We start from the raw sequence: 23,082 nt of genomic DNA on the forward strand, positions 1-23,082 counted from the left end.
TGCTCCCCATCTCGGCGGGCGAGGCATCGGGGTCGCAGCCACCAGCTTGCTGAACTCTTTTGGGTGCCGCTCCTCAGCCAGGGGGCTGCCCACAGGGGCGCCCAGCGCTTCCCCTAACCCCAAAGCCGCCACCGCCGCCTCGCCCCTCCCCTGCACCCCCCCCCACAAGCTAAGCAGGGCCCGCGCCGGCCGCGCGGCGGATGGGTGACCCTCGCCCCCCCGCCACATGGCGCTAGGAGGAGCCGCCCGGCGGCGGGCGCAGGCGCCGCGGCGCTCCCCTCAGCAGCGCCATGGCCGGCGGGGGGCCGGCGGCGCTGCTCGGCGCCATCGCCTGCCTCTGCTTCCTGGCCCCGGCGGCTGCGGGATTCAAGAGGAGGGGGCCCAGCGTGACAGCCAAGGTGAGCGAGCAGCCGGGCGGCCACCGGCGAGCCCGATCCCACCCGATTCCATCGGGCGGCGCCCCCCTCCCTTCTCCTCCCCTCCGTCCTTCCCCCTTCCCCGGCGGGTGGGGGCCGGGGGGGGTCGCACTGGCGGGGCTGCTTCCCCCGGCTGCCCTGAAAAATTATCTGCGATTAATGGCACGGTTTGGTTGGTCTCACGTCGAGCAGTGCTCTGCTCCTCCTCCACCCGCTGGGATGTCGCCCTCGGGACCTGGAGGATGCCGTGCCCGGCGCCCGCAGAGCCTCACGGAGCCCCTCGCACCGTGCCCGGTCTCTCTCTTTTTCTAGGGGTTTATTTGCTGTTCCCCCCGTGGAAATCATTGCAGATCTGCGGGCATCCCTGCTGCTCCCCGAGAGCCTCCTCGGGGTCGCTGGGGTCACCCTGCGGCAGTATGTGCAGTGCAGTGCCCAGGGTGCCGTGCCACCATCCTGCCCTTCCCTGGCCCTCCTCAGCCCTTAATAATTTATAACAAGCCCTTTTGGTGCCCCTCAGTGCAGCCCTACAGTCGTTTTTCCACGTGCAATATGCTGCGTTTATCAGGAGCTCGTTTCATGTATCATCGTGTTACCTGGTCAGCAGAAATCACGAGACCTTTCTTCAGCAATCAACCTTTTTTTTTTTTTTTTTTTTTTTTTCTCCCCCTCTGATTTAATACTATTCGTCATTTTTTCCTTTTGATGTAAACCCTTTTCTCCCAGTCACGTACAGGTACGTTCACCATAACCAGCCTCCCTGACTGGTGTCCTGGACTCTGTCATTTCAGGCATGACACGCTTACTGCAAATTGAAAATAATATTAAACATTTACATAAATATTAATCAGACACCTCATGTTTGTTTTCTGAGAGTTTGCAGTGAAGATCCTGGCCACATGTTTTTGGAAATTTGGGACTGCTGTGCTAGCTCACTAAGCGTGCCACTGGTTTTTCAGAGACTTGCTGAGGAGAGCACAGCTTGTCGGCGCAGGCGTGACACGCCGGAGATGTGCACAGGCACATTTTGCAGTGTGTAACTGGGAAGCGCAGTGCTTTCCCAACACCAAACAGGTAGGACAGGTGTGTGGGGTGCAGGTGGGAAGCCAGGAGCTTGCTCTTTGTTCACAAATGTAAGCCCAAGCAACACAACGTGGAAGTACGGGGCTTGCTGCTTGGCTGAGCAGCTCTGCCATCTGTGGGGCCTCCTGCCTGGGGTAGGTTTCAGAGGCATCTTTGGGCTCCGTGGAAGCGTTTGACATTGCTCCTACCTGAAGGCATTGTTCCGTGGCCTTGGTTGTGTTGCCAGATGCTCACGTATTTCAGGCAGCCTTGTACCTGGACAACATTTCCATGGAAATTGAGGTGTGTTGGGAACACCTACACCGACGATAGATAGCCCATAGCTAGGGAGTCCTGAGGGCAGGACTCAGAGGGATGTATTTATTAGGATGTCAAGAAATCAGTGAAAGTTTGTTGTTAATACTTGGGGAGCCACACATCTAAGAATTATGTTATTGAGTGCCAAGTGCCAAGGAAATGAATGAGGTGAACCAAAAGGAATTTTATTTTATTTCTGTATGCAGCTTTTATAATGTTAGCCAAAAGTTAAACAGTCAAAACCACATGGAAGATCAAGAAACGGTAGAAATGTTTAGTAGGGGAACATGAAAGGGACATTCACATTGGAGAGCCTGTGGTCATTTATTATCATTATTGGACTAATTTCTTAGAGTTGCAGACAAGTAATATTTGGTTGAGTGCCACAAGGAACAGCAAATACCACATCATAGGAATACACATTGCTGTTTCCTAGAAGTTGTAATAGTTTTTATGTAACTTTTTCAGAACTTCAAAATGCCTCATTTCCTGACAGCTGTTCCTGTTTTCAGTAATTGTTGAAACATTTTTGCATGTTCAGCGATGCCTTCAGATATTCTGAACTATATTAAAATGCCTTTTAAGCCTTTTGTCTGTTCCAAGTACGCATTTTTAGCGACACGTACATAGAAGACTGTGGGCAGTCAGCTACCTAGAGCAGCCTGGTTATTTCTCTGGGCAGCTTTGAATTCTTATGTGGGAAAGTGACATGTTGCTGCAGCAGGAGGGTTTTCTTCCCACTGTTTGTCAATTTAATGAATTGTAGGCTCTCCCCTCTACTTAATCACATACATACAAATGCCTAAAACAGTAAAGATTGCGAGTGGATGGCAAGCTGTCGTCTGTGGGATGCATCAGCACTGTAGTTCTTTGTCGTTGCCCATGACACTGGAATGGCAGCATTTTTCTTCCTTACTTCCTTTCTTATTTCACGTTTTCCATATGGCTTTAAACACATGCATGTCTGGGAAAAAGCTTCCTGAACCTTGCCTTCAGACCGGTGATATAACAGTGCCATTCAGCCCTTAAGAACAATTAGAAACGAAATGTGTAGCCACCCGTTCTCGGACAGTTTGCCTAATCTGGTTTTGATGGGTGGAAGGAAAACAGCACCCTCAGGGACTGAAGGATGCTATTAATATAGATCCGCCAGAGGCTGTTTCTTACTGTTGCGCACTTTGAAAAGCTTGGTCTTTTTGCTGCACTCATGTTGGTATCTCTTGTATTCTCTTCACAAAAACGTCTAGGTGTTCTTTGACGTGAAGATTGGAGACAGAGATGTTGGCAGAATTACAATTGGATTGTTTGGAAAGGTTGTCCCCAAAACTGTGGAGAACTTCATCGCACTGGCAACTGGAGAAGTAGGTTTGCAGTTTTCTTTCACCATGTGCTAAAGTTTGGATATGGGAAATAAACACTCATTAAATGCCAGTTCAGCCGTGAACTGTCCATCTTAACTCAGCGGGTCAGTGCAGGAGAGCCATCCCTCAGGCTGTGCTCTGCTGTGTAAGGCACAGAAGTCCCCGCAGGATGGTTCACAGGATGTAATTATGGGAAGTTGGGTATCAGCATCTCAGTCTGTCCCTACCGTGCAGATCTAGCATGGGGAGGCACTGTGGTTGGGTGAAGCTACCTGCTCTGTGACTCTGCACCCCAACTGCATTCACCTGCATCTCACTTTAGTTTGTTTCTTGCCAGTATTTCTCTCAGGCGGTGGTGTATTCTCTGACATGTGGTGATCCACCATGGGCTTACGTCCATAAGATCACATACAACTACATGTTTTATTCATTTAAAGATGTATTTTATTTTCTTAGAGAGGATATGGATACAAAGGAAGTAAATTTCATCGCGTGATCAAAGACTTCATGATTCAAGGAGGGGACTTCACAGCTGGAGATGGATCAGGAGGTAACATACTCAGTATCTGTCAGTTTCCCTCTCCTTTCCTCAAATGCCTACAGAAAAGATGGGCAAAACAACATTTTCTTTCTTTCTTTCAACTCCCATAAATGAAGAAAACATTTGTTTTGGAAGCATCTAGTACTTTTCCAAGCATCTTGGAGCATAAACTGAGACTGTTTGGATTACCAGAGTACACATAGAGCTTCCTTTGTCCTAAACTGTTGCGGATAGCTCTTTTCTGTCTGACTTGTTCAAGCAGCATGGCTTTGTGTGGTGGGTTGGAGCCCGCTGAGCAGCTGAGCAGCTCTCACGGCATCCTGTCTCCAAAAGATGGACATCTCTACCTTCCCCTGCGCTGGCTTTGCAGCAGTGCTTCTTCCCCGAGGCAGTCACTGCATGTATACACAAACCAGTTTAAGTCAACCTACAGAAAACTAATCCGCGATGAACGAGTGGAAGTGCAGAGAGTGAAGGCAGGTAGGTGAGGCATAGTCCGTGCTCTCTGTCCTCAGCTCAGCCATTTCGGTGGAACTTTCTGAAATGTCCTGTGGGAGGGAATTTCAAACCAGGGATAGAGAAATTAGAAAAATGAGGGTGTTGCCCTCTCTTTTTTTTCTTCTTGTGAATTTAAAACTTCTGCCTCCCGAGCCTCTGGAAGGGCAGTTCAGCCAGCCCACTGAGGGCAGCCCTAGTGCAGCATCTCTTGCATTGCATGCATTCTGGCTTCTGATTTCTTCTCTTCCTTTACACACATATTCTTCAGGCGCTCCGATTTGAACTGTCTGCATACAGTGTTAGTGATTTCCCCGCTGGGACAGAATGGAAAACACACATTCATTTTCCTTGCAGCGAACAATGGGGAAGGCTAAAATACCAAAGACACAGTTTTAGCATTAAAGGTAGGCAATGTTTGTTTGCCTGCTAATACTGTTTATTGGGATAGCATCTGGCAGTGTGTTGGGAGCAGTTCCCCTACTGTGCAAGGCACTGTACAAATAAAGAATGCGACAGCGTTCTCTTTTCAAAGCAGTGGTGGCTTAAACATGACTAACGCTTTTTCTTCTAAACTATTTTAAAACACCAAAATCCTCATGTAATGTTTGCACCAGTACACACTGAGTCTTTTGGGCTAGCTTCCCTCTGGTCTCCATACATTCCCAAACGTCTAAAGTAATTTTGTATACTAGGAGGAAAATATTATACAAGGAAATACTAAAATTGTCACAAAATATGGCTACTTTATTTTTAGGGGATATTATTATGTAATTTAAATTTGTGGAAGACGTCGAAGTATACTGTTGTTCAGTGCTGTATGTTAGCAGAACCTTTGAAGATACTGAGTTTGCTTGTTAAATTCAGAGGCTAAAGCATGGTCAGCTTAAAATATTCTCTCCTTATATCTGGTGTTTTATCTTACCTTACTTTTTACACATAAAATGTTATCAGTTTGCAGAGTCACTGATGATGCAACAGTGATGTTGCTGAGCTTACTCTAATTCATTAATCTTTATATTTAGTATCTTAGATCTTTTAATCTTTAGATCTTGAATTTGTACTTTGCTTTTCCCATTTTTGAAGATGTTTTTTATTATTATTTGATATATTTATATATTTTTTTTTATCGTAGGAAGAAGCATCTACGGAGAAAAATTTCCTGATGAGAACTTCAAGCTCAAACACTATGGAATTGGTTGGGTTAGCATGGCTAATTCTGGCCCAGATACCAACGGATCCCAGTTTTTCATCAGTGTGACAAAGCCTTCCTGGTTAGATGGAAAGCATGTAGTATTTGGCAAAGTCCTTGACGGAATGGTAAGTTAAAAGTAATGGTAAGATTAATTGAGGAAAATTTGCACAGTATCTGTGTTAGTGTAATTTGCCCTCAATTGTTCAAGACAACTTGGTGTTAATCTAATGTGCATATGGTAGAAAAACAACGTGAAGAGCTTGAAGCTGGAAGATTTAGAATTGAAAGAAATAGCTGATGATGATTACAGAAATGGAAACTTAAATCATCCTTTGGCTTTCACACCTCCTGTTTCAGACCACTTACCACTGAAATCAGCACCGATACCTTTGCAGATTACAAATAGACAAAGCTCAGGTTCCCCTTGTAGTACTGCTGTTAACCATGAAATAATTGTATTTCTACAAGTGAAAATCTAACTTTGTAGCACATGCTAATCATAGATAAGACTTTCGTTGGCCGGGTTTTTAGAAGCATGTGAACGTAAAGTATACAAACATATTCAAATCATTTAAAAAGGAAGAAATCTATGGTTAATCTCCTCAAAATGTGCACAGCAGCAAAACTGATCAAATATATGATTGCAAATGGAATATTTAAGTTCAAAAATGTTTTTCCCAACAGATCATACTTCTCCTTTTAAATCATTCCATTTAATCTATGTTTTGAAATAAATGGGGAAACATGATGTGCTGCACCGATCAGTTCCGTGGGAAGTTTGAAAATCTCATCAGAACACTTTCCTCCCCGTCCCCTCCAGCATATTGAATGCAGTTCTTGTGAGCTACAGTAGTAGCTGAAAAATTTTGAGAGATTTAGACTAAGTTTTAGTTTCGTTAGATTAATGGGCAGATATCCAAAGACAGATAGTCAATATTTCTAACTGAATTTTGTCCTTTAAAAATACTACTTTAATTAGTTGCCTACCATGAGGCCTCTGCCTGTCTGACTGGCAGGCATGGTACTGCACTTAAAATCTGTGTGTCAATTATACTGAAGGTGAAAGTAGTCATCAGATTTCTGTAAGCCCAGTTGTGATGTAGGATTAGAAAAACATTTACTGCTCATCCCTTATGGTCTCTGGATTCAGTTTCTGCTAAAAGACCTCAGATAAGACTCTGTATGCGCTAGGCTGATCAGCTAATAGGATATTTTTAGTTGCTCCTTGGTAATATTTTGTTGGCTTAAATTGTTTTTATAGAAGGGCAAACAGCCAGCCATGTGCTTCTGCCAACTTTGTGTGGGTTCCAGAGTGGCACCACTGGTACCGTGTAAAAAGGTGTCTGTGGGAACTGAACAGGGGAAAGGTCTCAGTTCAGATGTTGCTTAATAACCTGTAATGCTAGGAGCACCTGGGTGCTTACCTGGTGCCAGGCTCAAGTTATTGGCATTTCTGTGACTAAACAGAACTTCTTATTTTTATGTTTTACGCAGTCTGTGGTGCACTCGATAGAACTTCAGCAGACAGATGAACATGACCGCCCCCTTCAAGACTGTGTGATTGTGAACAGTGGCAAAATAGCTGTGAAAGAGCCATTTGTAGTTGAAGTAGATGGCTGGTGAGACCAGCAGTTGAAATGGAAAGTAAAATCTAATTCTTTGGGGCCCAGATTTTTGACTGACCTCGATTATCCATCGTGTTTTCTCCTTAAAACACGAGGCTATGTGTAGACAATGCTTATCATTTGCCACGTACATAGTAGGTAGGGCTGTTTCTGTAATAATTTGATGGACCTGTTACACCTTGAAAATCAAGACATACCCAGCTAAATCCTAAATCTTGCAGAAAAGGTCTCTCATGAAAAATTTTAGAAGTACCTCTGTTTTTTTTTCAACATTTGAAACAGTCGTGTTGTTTTCTCTGGAAATCTTTGCAATTTTTGTTTTCAACTTTTCAACTGAGAATGTTACTTTCTGTAAAAGTATCAGCTTCTTTTAAATACGTTTCTCGGGGGGGCAATAAAACAAATGTTTTGAATAAATAAACTTGGATTTCAAATAAATACTGAAGAGGGTTTTGGTGTGTGTTTTTTTTTTATGTTGTTTGTTTTCCACCATTTTTTTTTTTTCACTTCAGTTGATTCTACAAACTGTGAAGAGGTGCTGCTTCTCAGATGAGGTTGTAAGATTTGAGCTGGGTGGTAAATTTCTCTAATCTTAACTTGTCAGATAGTGTTCCTGCTGTCTTTCAAAAAAGTACTGTATTCAGATACAATCCTATACTCAAGGAAGAGCAGTTCTTTCTATTGTTAAATAAGATCATCAGTTAAACACTGATAAAAACAGAAGAGTCCTTGGTTCTACAGCATGGTGGATTTTGTATCATGGCTAATCATGTTATCTATGGTAAGGCTCAGACACTTTCTTTCAGTTTTGCTGTATGTTAGAGATGAAACTTCAGATTCATTATTTTTGTAACGGTTCTTAAATACTCTTACAAGCTGACAGCTTAACTGGTAGCTTTTAAACAAGGTTAGCATAAGGTTCCACTTTGGGACAGTTGTGTTAGGCTCTTTAATGAGTTAGTGTTTTCTATCAGAGATACGGACTTCTTTTCTCATGAGGTTTGCAGTATTTTAGAACTTACTTGAGACGTAAGAGCTGGCTCCAAGATCTGGTGAAGGATTCATCCACCTGCACCCAAGGCAGCACACCACTAGAAGTGCCTGGTCTCCTGGAAGATGTCCTGCAGCCCACGCGACGTGTTCTGACTTTGCATGGTGTAGGGTAGAAGTGAACACTATGCTTGTAGAGCTGCCTACTGGTACCCTCTGTGCTTGCAAGTAATCAGGAAAACTGTGCAGGGACTTACCAAAGGTCCTCCTAATGTCAATTGCAGTTGCAAGGATAATTCTGCTGGTTCATCATCCACAGTTGTGAGGCCTTTCCTGAACGTAAATACTGATGCTCTCTTTGGAGATCTGTGAAGCATTGCTTTTTCTAAAACATCACTAGAGGAAAGCTTGATCAGGACCTCCAGATTTGCCTAGTATTAGGCAATCAGACTTCCCTCTTAACGCTGTTCAGTTTGTGCTGTGGATTTGTTTTTTTTCTACTAAAATGTTCCAGGTAAGACTCAAGAAAGCATCACTAGGAAGCAGTGTTTGGAAGTAAGAGCAAGAACATTTTGTACCCCCTTAGCCAAGCAGCTTTCTGCTGCTGCCTTTCGTGGAGGTTGATCCCTCAGACAGGAAAGAGAGCTCTACCACCTGAACAAGTTCTGCAGTCACAGGCTTACCTCTTAAGCAAGTCCTGACTTTTCACCATTTGCAAGCAGCTTTAAAACATGCAGTAGGCAGCAGCAGGCAACCCACGTCTCCAGGATCGACTTCTGTTAGTGCCTAGCTTAGCCGCTACTGCTTTTGTGCAACACTATTTCTCTGATTAGGCCAAGGATGTAGCGGCTGTTCAGTCACACTGTTTTATAAGTGCAGCATATTCGGATAGTGTGGTGCTGGGAATATTAGATGAACAGGCAGCCAAGTATTTTATCGTGCTTTGTGTGGCGATGTCAGAACCATCTCTGATAAGTTCAGAAATGTGCTGTTTGAACACAAATGCACAGAAAATACACTGAAGCAGTACATTCAAGTTCCAAGTAATTTATTTTGTAAACTCCAGTATCACACATACAGTTTCCAGTTAAATCTGAACAAATACATATATACACAAGTACATGTATATACATGTATATGTTTTATCATGTTACTAATTAATCATCATCTTGCATTTGCTTACCACAAAGCTGCGTGCTCTGTGACTCATAAAATGTTAAGATATGGAATACAGTCTGCAAGTCAACTCAGAGTAAACATACATACACATACAGATTATTTGTCACAACAAAATTAGATGCATACATGTAAATGCCATGTAAAATCGCCTGGTCGATCAAAAATCATTTTGACTAAAATCTAGACAATTTTCTGAAAGAAAGCTATGCATTACAGAATTGGAAGCATGTTTTCTAAGAGGAACTCTCCATACACCTGCGTTGTCTCTTTTCCAATCTAATATTAAGGAGCAGACTCAAAATAAATTAAGAAAAATTAACAAAATGCTTTAAGATATTTTCAATTTTTTCTTGCCTTTTTTTTCCCCTCCAATTTCTCACGCTCTCTCTTCAGTGCCAGCACTTTCAATCTATCCACTGCCAGCAATGGGTACATGTGCTGGGAAAAATCCAGGTACAAAAAAGTTTAGCGTAACTTATGATAGAAATGATTAAAAAGTAATTATTTTAATTATTTTCAAAGGGTAGTGTAATTCAGTGTATGACTTTCAGCTTTTAGTGTTAAATAGTTAGAGCACGTCTATATATAAAGTATAAATAACTTCTATACTGTTGTTTCCATATCTTTTTTTTTTCCTTAAAAGCAGCAACTGTAGTGACTGATTTTATTTTAAAAGATATTATGCTTGAACTGAAGCTGAGGTTGTGCCTCTTGATTTTGAATGTAATTATCACATTACAGAACCTTATTCTTACTAGTATCATTAAGCATGACTCGGAGACTTGATTCAGCTTCTTCTAGCCACGTATCCCTTCTACCTTGGCAGTAAATGAGGATAAAATATTCCATGTAGGATGCCTTCTATAACTACATTAGGAAAGTCATCTGAAAGAAAAGAAAAGAAAAGAAAATACCATGCTTTATTATCTATGTCAGTGCAATAGGCATTCCTGTGAAACTTCACTAGGTAAAGCCTAGTATAAGCTGGGTTACTACATCACTCAACTGTTTATCCGTGTTGGGGATGTGCTATTAGTAATGCTGTTTCAGCACTAAAGCCACTTTAGTGTAGCACTGGGTATTGCATGAATGCGCTGCCAGATTTGTAGCTTATTGATTTAAAGGGATGTTCTAATACTTAATGCTGCTAGGCTCCAGCTCTTTATCTGAATCTTTTCTCACAAGGAAGATGGATTACACTGGCAATTCAATTTCTAACAAAATCTCAATATACTTGAAGGAATTCCAAGATTGCTACTGGGAATACTTCAAAGCTGTTTTTCCATTGTGGTTTACAGCAATGTTTAGACTGAGAAGACTTGGGGATGCCTATACCATCAGAGATGATTATTTGAGGCAGAAAAATTTCAGGCTGACTAATCAGCATGAAATGTCACATGTTAGAAAAAGTCATCCTATATTATATGAAGGAGAAAAAACAAAACAAAACAAAACAAAAAACTCACCACAGCTGCAGAGGAAACAGGCACTTAAATTTTCATGTTAAATTTATCGTGAAGGAATTACCTGATGAAAGACAATATATCCGCACAGAGGAATGGCAGCATGTACATTACTGAAGTGAAAACATTTTTCAGCCAGCTCCTGCCTTCTTAATGAAGGGTTGACTTAAATCACCGGGCATTGGAAGTAAGAATTTCTGATCACATTTTGTGATCCCAAAATTGAAAGAATGGTTCTAATATAGAACTTTCCACCCTAATTAATTTTTTTTACTTCAGCAATGAGCCTGAAGGATATTCAAAAATGGGCAGATGCAGCTTTCATAAAAATCATCAGACACTCGATAAATTAAATTACTAATGTGGGTGGGAATTAGGTTTTGCCCCCTAGTCCTGCTGCTAATATCATTTTAGAGCTAAAAGCAGTGAGCAAAACGTAGATTTGGACTGAGTTAAAAAAAAATCCTTATTAGCTTAAAGGAGTTAACTCATCAGGTATTAACAAGGTAATTCAAATGTACTACAGGCTTTACAAACAGGTATTTTAGGATGTTGACATGAACTGCAACCTCCATCTTAAACAATACAGGCATAATTTTTCCTAACTTCTCATAGTAAGTCGTCATTATACATTTCCTGTTAGTGTTTTGAATCCAATAATGATCTCTCGGGTTGTGCAAGCTCAGCTATCCCAGATCACCCTGATAGGGTAACTCTACACTGTTACCATTAATGTTATTAAAAAATAAACCAGTAAGAGCAGTTTGACATTTTCCTTCTAAATTAAATGCTGAAGTTGCAGTAACCTGCATTTCCTCGTTCTGTTACGGCATGTACTACAGGATGTACAGCAAAATAAGTATTTAATAAAAAGAGATACAACTTTACAGCATTGAATCTACTGTGAGGCCTTGTTGCTTTAAAAATCAAGCATATTAATTCTGTTAAACACAACAGGACACTGAAACACAGTCTTGCAGTTCTATGATATGTAGGTAACTTCAGGAACTGTCAGAACAATTTTCAAGCAAGTGACACTAAATCTGAGATTCCATTTTTCAGCATTTTAGATTTTTTCCTCCGTTGTCCTTCAGAATAGGTGCTTATGTTATGCTTATATAGGTGCTGTGTTAGGTACGTCATGAAAAAGTCAGTCTGAAAACCAGTGATGTTTGTAATTGTAAATCTAATTTTTGGAAAGTTGTCTAGGAACATAACAATGCCTAAAATCCAGTCATTAAGATAATAGCAACATTGTCCTTTATAAAGACAAATAACAGTACAACGGGGAAAAACAGATTATTATGTTCCAGAAACAGCTATTTATTTCATTTAAAACCCACAAATACACAATTTCCTATTTTATCAAAAGATGTTAGCACAGGCATTTCTGTACCCAGGAAAGACTAACTCCACTTCTGATCTAAACAACTGTCATAGCTGACCTTCTTCAAAGAGTGAATGCAATGAATAGTTATTTGCTAATGGACACTTACTTTTCGTCATAGAAGAACCTTGGCTGCTTTTTACAAAGGAATCTATCAAAGTGGGAACTGAGCAGAGACAAAACTTTAGAAAGCTCATTCTGTATTTTCTCTGTGGTACAAAGAAAGTCGATTTAAAGGCAACAGTAGTTGTGTAAAAACTGTTTTCTTTCTGACTAGGCTGAGTCAACTCAGAGGAGCCTCTAGACCTACCTAGTGGTTGTTTTTTTCCTCCCCTCTTTTAAAACTAGAGCTCATATTCTACTTTGTGTTTTAATTCATTAAATATTAAGGTAAAGAATAATTTGCAAGTGAATTTGATATTTTAGGGTCTTCAGATATGGCAAACCTGCCATATAAAATTCTAAATATTGTATGTTAATGACAAAAAAAGGCTGCGTTGGCAAAAGCCTTAAAAGTCCTTTGTCTCAGCTGTCATTAACAAGGTCTAGTTAATATTTAAACACATCATGCAACAGAAGAGACATTTATCTTCATCCAAAATAGAGCAATACTTAAAAAATGTAGTTACAAAATTCACTGTAAAGCTACTGACGATTTCAAGAAAAGCAAGTTCAGCCTTACTCATAGTACACTTTAGGAAAGGAAGATAAATACCCTCACAGAACTACAAAATCTTGAGCACAAGTCTTAGAGCAAACCCTTACATGTGGGCTGGAAACACTAAGCGCTATCTTAATGTTTCAAGATAACTGTACGTAAAGCCCATTTTCTCCCTTGGGAATAACTTGGAATTAAATGACATTCATAATTTACACACTGTTCTAGACGAGTCCAAGTCTGCAATTAAGCAGAGTGTTAAACAGTAAGATTACGATAAGCACTGCAGCTCTCTCTAAATATTAGCCTAAGTAGCATCTGAAACAATTTTAGACAGAGGTAACTCTGTGGGTGCCTCTGCATTAGTGCTGTCATTTTGGGTCAGGAATGACTCTGCCAAATGACTCTTCTAACCATTTCCACTTGATGTTGGTTCTTCAGTTTTGTGCTCCGTACTCCAGCCTCAAATTGCCATTCAGTACCTGTAATCAGGCAGCACAAACCCAAGAGGAAACAAAACCACCCTACAATGTGTCTGCTGTGCACCTCAGTGACACAGGATTTCTGCACCCGCTCTTTCACTCTGGAGCTGTGGCTTTATATGAAGACTCCAGGGGTCAGTCCTGTTGGGCCATGCTACTTGCTTAAGTGGACACAGGCTGCAAAACAGACTGCTAACTATGTAACGACGCGTATAACTGGTAACTGCCCAAAATACATGAGCCTCGACCCAGTGGTTTTGAAGGATAGCTTGAAAAATCAACAGAATGACAGCATGGCTGAGGCTGAGGGGGACCTCTGGAGGTGCTGGGTCCAAGCCAAGCATTGTGCACAGCACCACGTCCAGGGGGCTTTTGGAGGTCCCCAAGGACAGTGACCCCACAGCCTCTGGGCAGCCTGTGCCAGTGCTTGGTCACTTGCAGCCTCCTGTGTGCAGGAGCATGAGAGGCACTGGGCACCACTGACTAGAGTCTGGCTCTGTCTTCTTTATACCTTGCTGTCAGGTATTTATATGCGTATCTTGAGAAAATCTCAAGAAAATAAAGAGAAAATCTCAGGAGAAAATCTCACACTTGACTGGCTGAGAAACTACAAGCAAACACTTGTTTTCTTCTATACTTACTCTTTAAAATTTCATGATTTTCAGGGTAGCTCAAGAACCTGACTTTTGATTTCAATAGATGGTATTTTATACAATCAAAGAGAATACCATGTTTAAAATAATCTTAATTTAGAGCTCAGGGAGAAAGTTCTTCCTTGAAAGTATATTCATACCCATAATGAAAAAGGATGAAAAGTCAAAACATGTATTTTAATACAAAATTTAGTAGAAATAACACTTCTAACAAGTAAAATGACAAATCCAGGTGTAACAGAGTACTAAAAATATCGTTTTTTTCCCTGCACATATATAATTCTAGAAAGAAGACAGAGGATAAGCTATCTAAATTAATAATGCAAAGAACTTTAAAAAAATGAAAGGGAAAAAGGTTTATAACAAGTTATTTCAAACACTCTTTTGAACCATGTATTAAGAGATGAAGGCTAACATAAATGTCCTGTGAACACATCAATTATGCTTAAAAGTATACATTCTTTTTTCTTTTTTCTTCCCCTAAAGAGCTCTAGAGGTTATAAATGATAAGAAATAGTAATAATCCAAATGGAAACACAAACATGCTCACAGTAGATCGACTGGTGTTTAGGGAAAAAGCACTTATAAAGGACCAGGCCTCTAAGTTCAAATCCTTCAGGCAAAACAGCCCAAAGGGTCAACAAAAAAAAGAAAAAAGAAAAAAAAAAGAAAAAAAAAAAGAAAAAAAAAAAGAAAAACAATGTTCTTAGTCTCCTGATTTGAATTCTCAGTAGATTTGTCTCAGAGAACAACTAGGAGAGAAAAATCCACCCTTTTATAAATCACCCACCCCACTCAGTGCTCTAATGGTTTCCTACACAAGAACTATTGTTTTATTGGCAGGTTATTAGATTTTGGACCCGTGTCGTTTGACTATGCCTGTATTAATAATAATGTGGTTTATGCGGCGCGGGGTCAGATCAGTAAAGCACTGTTAGCAGATGACAGGTTTGATTACCGTTGGCTTTAGGCAAGACATATGGATCCCTCAGGAACAGCAGCACAGGCTGGTGGGACAGTTTGCTGGAAAGGTCAAGAACAGGGATGTCAGTATCAAGGGACAGTAAACAGAATATTCTACAAACTAGCTTTGATAAAGTGAGGTGATCAAGCTGCTCAGGACTCGTGCCGGAGCGTTTCTGCACACCACTGCTGTCCAGGGGGGCAGACGCCATCTCCCAGGAGCAAGGCTCGCCGCTCCGCCGCCACAAAGTGAAACCATTAATTTGAAATTGGGGGTGAACAGGTCACACCCAGGAGGGGTGGCGTGCAGCCAGCCTGAGTCTTCCCGATCCTGCTCTGCTCGCTGTAACGCAGACAAGAACAACTCAGCCAGGTACCGCTGCCTGTAGGCTCTCCTGGCCACTAAGCAGGCTCGAAATTTCACTGTGTTTTTCCAGCCTTCTTCGAGGCTGCTGTATGCCTTACCTGGGTAGAGTTACCAGTGTCCCAGGACTGTCTCCCACCCTGCCCACACAACCCACAACCTTCTCCAGCCAGTGCCAGCCCTCTCTGGTCTGCTCTGTGCATACACTTGCAAGGCAGAGCAACCAGATTCACAAAGCTCTATCAAATGCTTAGGGAAGAACCCAAGCCTCTAATTAACTTATGTTAAATCTTCTTGCTACAGAAAAATACACTTCAATGGGTAAAAACACTCCTAGAAATATTTCACTGCTAACTGGATTCTGTTAGGGTTCTGTAAGGAATTTCTATATATAAGCATAAGGCATGCTCAATTCACAGCACAAAGAGATGGAGCTAACACAGCTGATGAAATTAGCTGTGACATTTAACAAATAAATATAATTTCAGTGCTAAACTACTTTTATTTTGACAACTGCAAGGAAAATTCAGGAAATGCCAATAATTGCAAGTAGTTTATTAATCTGACATCCTAGAAAGATTAGAAATCGAGCTCACCTTGATTCTTCAGATTCTGTTTCATCGAAAGAGCTGCAATTAAAGTTAGAGGAAACTTTAGTTAAAATAAAATTAAGCCACAATAAAAAAAAAAAAATCAACAACACAACAACATGCACACACGCACACAAACCCCACCAATCAACCAACCATAAAAATAAACCACAACCAAATCCTTCAAGAACCATAAAAGGGAGCAGCATTTGTCTGGTCAGTAGCTGCAAGGGAGGCAGTATTATTTCACAACCACTACTGCCTGGAAATCACAGAATCCACTTTACTCCAACAGATTCACAAGCACACCTATCTATACAGTGATGGGTGCACTGTCCCGCTCTCGGTGTTGGCTGATGTCATTAACTACAAGTGAAAACTGCAAGTCTGCTGGCTTGTGTCTGCATCACTGAAGGCTGCTTATTTATTGTTTTCTGGACAACATTTTTGGAACTTACATGGTTTTATATATCTGCTGTGGGTAGCATGACTGTTAATACCACACTGACTGCATATGGAGCATATTTGCTATGACACAATCACCCTCAAAACCACTGTATGTGTTGTAGCTGAATAATCCCTGTGGATCTTCAATATTAGGTGCACCATTGGTGAACCATAATTGCAAATTTTACACTTTTGGAGTGACAATTCCATTATTCTCTGGGAAAATCATGGCTTGTGATGTACACCTAAATTAATTTTCATACAAATGCCCATTTAGGGAGGTAGATACTAATCTAAAGCTCTGCTTTGAGGTTTCACTTTGAGTTTTAACATTTTACTGAAAAGCAACAGCAGATTTACTACCATGCAGAAGAAGCTAGGGACCATGCCTTTCTCTCCAGCTCCATTTTGGATCTCCATTTGCCAACCGTGATTTGGGTTTGGCTCCACAACTCAACAGTGTAGTTGGCTGGACAACCTGTCTGCTTTCACGGAGACAACAAGGTTATCAGGGTTTAGACAATTGAATGCTGGAGACCACTCAGGGCCGTTGACACCTCTGAGTCTAAGAGGCCCTCAAATTTATCCATATGCTTTTCAACCCATCCCTCTCTACTGCAGATGCACAGGATGTCCTCTGAAGTGCAGCAGGGACTCAGCTTCCTATGGAGCAAGTTCAAACAATGCTGCTGGACCTTCCAACCACGTCAGGCAGCATAGTGAAAGAAATTATTCTCCCTACAGACAATAAAAGAACTTCCAGCTACGCTGTTCTCGGATTCCATAGCCATTACATTCACCATAATCATACTGAGAGTCTCTTTTTCTACACTGGTCAAAAACCCTTCCCAAGAGGAGGGCAATGGGGCTATTGGAGTAGACGTCATCAGAGAGATGAAAGACCCCATTTTCAAACACAGACAGGGTGAACATAAAAATGATCACAGAATAAATTTCTGCTTTGTCCAAATATTAATAATAACCATAAATCATACACATACAAATTCTTTCTATGCAGTGAGTGTTTATGAATATATTCTAATATTCTTTTCACTAGATACTTCAAGATCTATGAGAAAATCATATTTTTCTCATCCAAACTCTCCTTTGCTTTCCAAGAATATTACATTTAACTTCATTTCTGTCTTTGAACAGGCTGGATTTATTTTACCACCTTTTGGGGATATATAAACATACTTAACATGAACCTAATGCCCATTTATTTTACAGTGTTAGAGTTGGCAGCAAGACCATTTTAAGTCAACGGAATTGCATCAGCACTGAGTGGATATGGGCCTTCTGGCCTCCATGTATTTTTCAGTAAATGAGAGCTTACCCACAACTTTCTGCTTTTGGCAGGGTAGGTACATGTCGAACATTCAGGAAATCAAGAAATATTTTAGGAAGCTCTTCATTTTCTAAAATGACTGTCTGTAATAAATAAATAAATAAATAAAAGTACAATAGAAAACCAAGATTTATATATCTATTTAAATATTGCACACTTTTATTCAAACTACAAAAACATTTTCCATTTGCAACACTGTTCAATTCTTCTCCACTTTTTAGCACTTATTTTGGTGTGCTTCATTTCAATAGGAAACACAAAGTTTTTAATGAATCACATATAAATACATTCAGCTTCTGCTACTACAATTCTTTTTCACTTGCCACCACTGGTGCCAAGCTAGAAGTGTCTCAAACACAGATGTCCAATTCTGAAACTAAGTAACAGGCACATTCATTTTTGAATAAAACTCTATTTATTTAAAACATAAAATAAAGCAGCTACAGCTCAGTGCTTCCATGCTCACCTCCCTGAAGCACACTGCCTGGCAAAACAGTGGAAAAAGGAAGTCTCAACTTTGTTGAATTTTATTAATGCATGCCTTACTAATTAATGCATGCAAACAAGGTAAACTCTCCGCTTTTCTTGACAGATAAGCTTACAGCATATTCCTCATATTTGCGCTGTGGTTCCTAAAGACAAAGCTCTGACCAAAGACCTGCTGGTCTCTCACCAAAGACCTGCCACGTTCTTTTATGGCAACGACATAATGGCTGGACGGACTCCATCCCTTGTTTTTGCACAGATGAGATGATTTAAAATTTTTAGTAAATGAATTAAAAGTACACTTGAAAATACATAGAAAATAAATGAAATGCTTAACATGCATATTCATAATGAAGGAATGACTTTTAAAGAAAACAAAAGACCTCTGCCAGTTTCACAAATGCAGACAAAAAAATAAAATAAAATGTTGATTTCCACAAGATAAACAAAACAGTTCATATATTCAACCAATGTCTCATCTGAAAGATTAATCCTTATTTATTTACTGTTCACACTGCCACACATCTATATAGATGTCAGAGTCCAGTACTTCACATACAAATGAAAGTCACAAGCTTTGCCTCATAAAGGCCTGACCCAGAGCGAACACATGCACGGAAGAAACTTATTTTAAACTTATTTAAACTTATTAGGAAACTTAAACAGATTTATAAATAAACGGTTAAATAAAGTCACTTGTGCAAGTAAAGCTATCCACTTTCACATGCTGCATTAGAAGAAACAAAACTAGAGAAGAAATAACAATGGTGATGGAAGAAAAAAAAAACTCAGCTTATACACAGGTATAACTTATTTCTGTGTATGTATTCTTCTATATTGCAGTATTAGTAGGAAGACACAATAGCATGCAGAGAAGAACAGGCACACACACGCGTTTTTAAAAAAACAGGTTGGAAAAGACATCTAGAGGTCACCTACTCCAGACTCAGAGCAGTTTGGCCTAAGGTTTTATAGCAAATATTTGTGTAATGAAATCCAGTTCATGTAAAAACTACATACAGTGTACAAAGCCTTAGAGAAACACATTTAACAACAACGACATTTGGTAAATGGTTCTTTTTAGGTTACTTTTGCAAATCTGAATTCAGAGTCTATATTTCTTCCACAGTTGAAGCCATCACAAAGAAGTTAAAAAATAACAAGGAAAAATACAGCTTTTGAACTTTTCTGTCCTAGATTGTGATGGATATAACAACTTCTACAGAAGAAACAGAAGGATCTGAAATGTTGACAAGTGTTAAGCCTTTCAGTTCACCTCTATAGGAAGATGCTGCATTAAAAAATGCCACTCCATTTGCATTCTGTAAAATCAGCACTACACTGCTGCAAAATTTATCTTGTTCTGCATTCAGGTTATGCACAGAAGGAGGAGTGGAGGTGGATGCATATTCAGAGACTGTGTGAATTGCATAACAATGTGTATGATGTGCTCCAATAAAACCATCTTACTAACTAGACGCAATGGAGAACTACAAGAAGTTGTGTAAAGATGCTTAAGGGCATCCAGTGCTTCCATGCAACCTCGTGCTTGCACTTCCTGTTCCCAGCTTTTTCCAAAAGAAGAGTTGCCTGCTGAGGCTGCTGAACAGAGCAGTGATTGTTAGGGATATGCTGTTGTATGAACATAAAAGCTCTCAACAGCTCTTACAAAACTATTTGATGCTATTCCCAATCACTCCAGATTAATCTCATTCTGTTTCTTCAATTTTTTTTTTCACAACATACATCAAGTCAACCCAAACCCTGATAAACTGCCCCAACCAAATGTAATTCACAAAAGAGATGTGAGTAAATAGCATGTTTTAGTGTCTTTTCCCAAAAAGTTTGTTAACGGTCAGTAACTCTACTTTTCAATAAGCTCTTCAATAAACTTCAAGAAGCAGAATTTGTAGAGAAACAAAGGCAATTTTGCACCGTACTGTATTTGGATGCCATCTCTGCTGACTGGGAATTTTATCATTTCCAGAATTTTATGAAGAAAAATAAGACTGTATTGAGAAAAAATAAAATAAGGGATTTCCAATTAATATAATGCCACAGACATTTTAAGGAATCACAAAATAATGTAATATTTACTTATTTAAATAATGACCAGCAAGTGAGCAAATTATCTTCTGGTTTGACTTTAATGCCAAAAATGGACAGCACACAATCCAGCTATTTAATATACATGGTAGAAACTGTGCTTTCAGAAAGTACTACGCCTTCACAAAAGACCTTGGGGAAAAAAAAAAAAAAAACTAGACATGCTGAATTAGGTGCATCTCTTTATCTGTATTTTCTGTAACTGGTGGTGGCCCAAAGTGGATATTCAGAGAAAAATATAAGTGTATTCCTAACTTTGTATTTAAGTTGCTCAAAACTATTCCTAAATCCAAAATAAGTGTTTTTGTAATTGGCTTAATATACCTGGAATAACCCATAATACAACAGATTTTGGACTTCTGATTGAAAACTGTTTTGCAAACTTGATCTTTGGATAAGAGCTGAGCAGAAAAGTTTCTGGTAAGTAAAATCTCTAAACCACAATCTATATTTGTGATGTAAAATGCCCAAATGTTGCTTGCATTCAAGTGAATATATGACAGTGGCTTATAAACATGACTACATCTCATTTGCTCTGCAATCAAAAAGTTAAAGATATATATTTTCAAAGAAACAAAACTTTACAATTATTTTATTAGTAATGTGGATTTCCAATACATCTGAATTCTACCAAGATCATAGTAATGATTTTCACATATGGACCCCAGTAACTTAATTAGACTGACTTGAACAAAAATCAAAATGTGTAATTCCTTATTAAAAACTAAACAAAAACAACAAGAAGGGGAAAAAAAAATAACACAAAGAACTAAAACACCTAACACAAACAACCTCTGGCAGTTTTGGGAAGTGACTCCAAAATACATTTTTCAAACTCATTGATTTCAGCTGAACTAAGCGCATAAATGCCATATATTCTTAAAAAAACGTAAAGGGTGTTTATCCGTTACTGTCATACTTTAATGAACTATTCCATGCTCCAGGAAAACAACAACAACAAAAAATCACACTCACACAAGGGAAAGCTTGATGTTTATATCAGCAGAAATGTCTTTTTTCATCGAAAGGGTGTAATTATTATTATGTAACACAAATCACAAAAATCCCAATTTTTCTACCTTATCAGTTTTATAAAATCATGTTCCCTGAGGATGTCATTGATTAGTTGCACATGTTCTTTCAGTGACATCCAAAATACTTAATTGTCAGTTATCTTTTCTCCTTCAGCAAGTAAAATATAGTCACAAAATTGCAAAGGGACTTGTTCTGCCTTAACCTTAGCTAGATGCCATCATGCAGTGGAAAACAGTGCTAAAATATCACAGGATAATGCTCTCCAACAAGGGAGACGTATAAACAGCATAATGATTTCCCACGAGTTTTCTTTTTAGAAAATTGTCACTAAAGCCAGGGTAAATGGTGACATATCTTCACAGAGGACACTGAAATCGAACACTGGCATTCTAGTTAGGTCCAAACCTACTCATCAGCCAATTATAACAGTAACTGAACAGCCTGCTGAAAACCTGAACAAGACCACTTTGCTAACCTTAGGAGATCATACGCCAGGAATGAACTGTTTTCACAGATTTTATTATTATTGTTATTATTATTGGTTTTGTTTTTAATGAAAAAGACTTAAAAATAATTTCTTACAATCATGTCTCATACTTCCTCAAGGTTGCTGGAACAGCCATTAGAGAGGGAGAAATAAGAATGGGGAGCTGAGTTACAAGGTTTTTAAGAGTCCTTACAGACTTTTCCGTTCAATCGGGTTTAGTTTGAAATGCTGTGCTGTTAGGGTGAAAAAGTTCATGACAGTTTTTCCTCTCTTCACAGGGAAAGATGCTTCACAATACCTAATTCAGTGGTGCAGCTAAAAAGGGGGAGAAGAAAATCAATACTTTCCAGCTACAGTAAGTAGGCTGGAGTGTCAGTCTCCACTGGGACCAAAACCCACATCTTTTAGAACACTTTAGAGTCTATATTCTTCTATTAACCTCCTTTTCCTGAACTGCTTTATACAGTCCCATGAAATGATAAAAAGGTTACCAAAAAAACATATTAACTAAAAACCAAGTAGACAGAGGAACCAGACTTCTAAGAGAAATGTTCCTTTTCTTTTTTCTTTCTTTTTTTTTTTTTTTTAAATAGCAGATACAATAGTGCTTTGTATTACCCATTGTGAAGACCTACGAAAAAATTTACTTCTTTCTTCAGTGAGAATATTGTATAATATCAACAAGAATTATCTGTAAGTATATCACTTAAGTTATCATAGTTAGTAATTACTGCTTTTCAATACCACCAGAAATGGTGATACCACTGATGGGCAGTTTTGTTAGAGCAGGAGGTATCAACCATGCTTAAAATTCTGTATAAAGACATAAACACAAAACCACAAACACAACAACACTGAAGTGATGCTTATAACAGCAACAAAGCACCATCTAGCCAACACTCCTAGACTGCCTATCAAATGGAAATCAACAGCAGAGGTGTGCAATCTACACAGGAGAGCGTGAAAGCAAACAAGATGTTGACCGTAGGTATTATATGCCAACAAAGACCCACAAAATAATATCTGAAAGTTAATGTAAAAGGTTTTACAGCAAAAGTTTGTTATTTTATAAAGAATGAACAAAAGAACAAACAAAAGAATGAAGGAAAGAATAAATGAAAAAAGCACTGGGAGAAATTGCACCTCTGAACCTCAAGATTGGAGAAGAGTAAAAAAAAAAAATAAATTCCTGCACCAACTTTTCAGATCTATTTACTATACTGCTGAGGAATTTAAAACTCACCAGGTATCTCCTGAGTGACAAAATCATCTATGAAAGCATCTATGCTTTCATGCTTCAGAGAGGAAAAAGGAACTACATAGAAGCAATAGGTTAAACAACTGCTGGGTCATCATTGAAGATCTATATGCAGAAAGCTTCATAAGAGTCTATAGGCTATTAACATTTTCACTTATGTCTTACCTAATTTTAAC

General features: G+C 39.4%; 2 protein-coding genes across 2 annotated transcripts in view; one reads left to right on the forward strand and one right to left on the reverse strand.

Moving 5' to 3' along the window:
- The first annotated feature begins 279 nt into the window (after positions 1-279).
- Positions 280-7,392, forward strand: PPIC (peptidylprolyl isomerase C). The gene is made up of 5 exons (XM_084305431.1): positions 280-398; positions 3,041-3,154; positions 3,611-3,704; positions 5,326-5,510; positions 6,880-7,392. The coding sequence occupies exons 1-5, from the start codon at positions 291-293 to the stop codon at positions 7,006-7,008; spliced, it is 630 nt and encodes a 209-aa protein (XP_084161557.1). The 5' UTR covers positions 280-290; the 3' UTR covers positions 7,009-7,392.
- A 1,639-nt stretch (positions 7,393-9,031) lies between these two features.
- SNX24 (sorting nexin 24) overlaps positions 9,032-23,082 on the reverse strand; it is a 93,699-nt gene continuing 79,648 nt past the window's right edge. The window contains exons 4-7 of the mRNA XM_084305733.1: positions 17,523-17,617; positions 15,746-15,778; positions 14,781-14,845; positions 9,032-10,064 (exon numbers count right to left, since the gene is read on the reverse strand). Of these exons, the coding sequence (XP_084161859.1) occupies positions 9,994-10,064; positions 14,781-14,845; positions 15,746-15,778; positions 17,523-17,617 (264 nt within the window). The 3' untranslated portion in view covers positions 9,032-9,993. The remainder of the gene's footprint in view (positions 10,065-14,780; positions 14,846-15,745; positions 15,779-17,522; positions 17,618-23,082) is intronic.

This window comes from Netta rufina (assembly GCF_964035555.1).
Source record: "Netta rufina genome assembly, chromosome: Z".
In the NCBI taxonomy this organism is placed as follows: domain Eukaryota; kingdom Metazoa; phylum Chordata; class Aves; order Anseriformes; family Anatidae; genus Netta; species Netta rufina.

Excerpts from the sequence above, each read along its gene's own strand:
- PPIC (XM_084305431.1), top strand. The coding sequence starts at position 291 with ATGGCCGGCGGGGGGCCGGCGGCGCTGCTCGGCGCCATCGCCTGCCTC. Across the intron at positions 3,155-3,610 it reads TCGCACTGGCAACTGGAGAA|AGAGGATATGGATACAAAGG; the intron begins GTAGGTTTGCAG and ends TTATTTTCTTAG. Across the intron at positions 5,511-6,879 it reads GCAAAGTCCTTGACGGAATG|TCTGTGGTGCACTCGATAGA; the intron begins GTAAGTTAAAAG and ends TGTTTTACGCAG.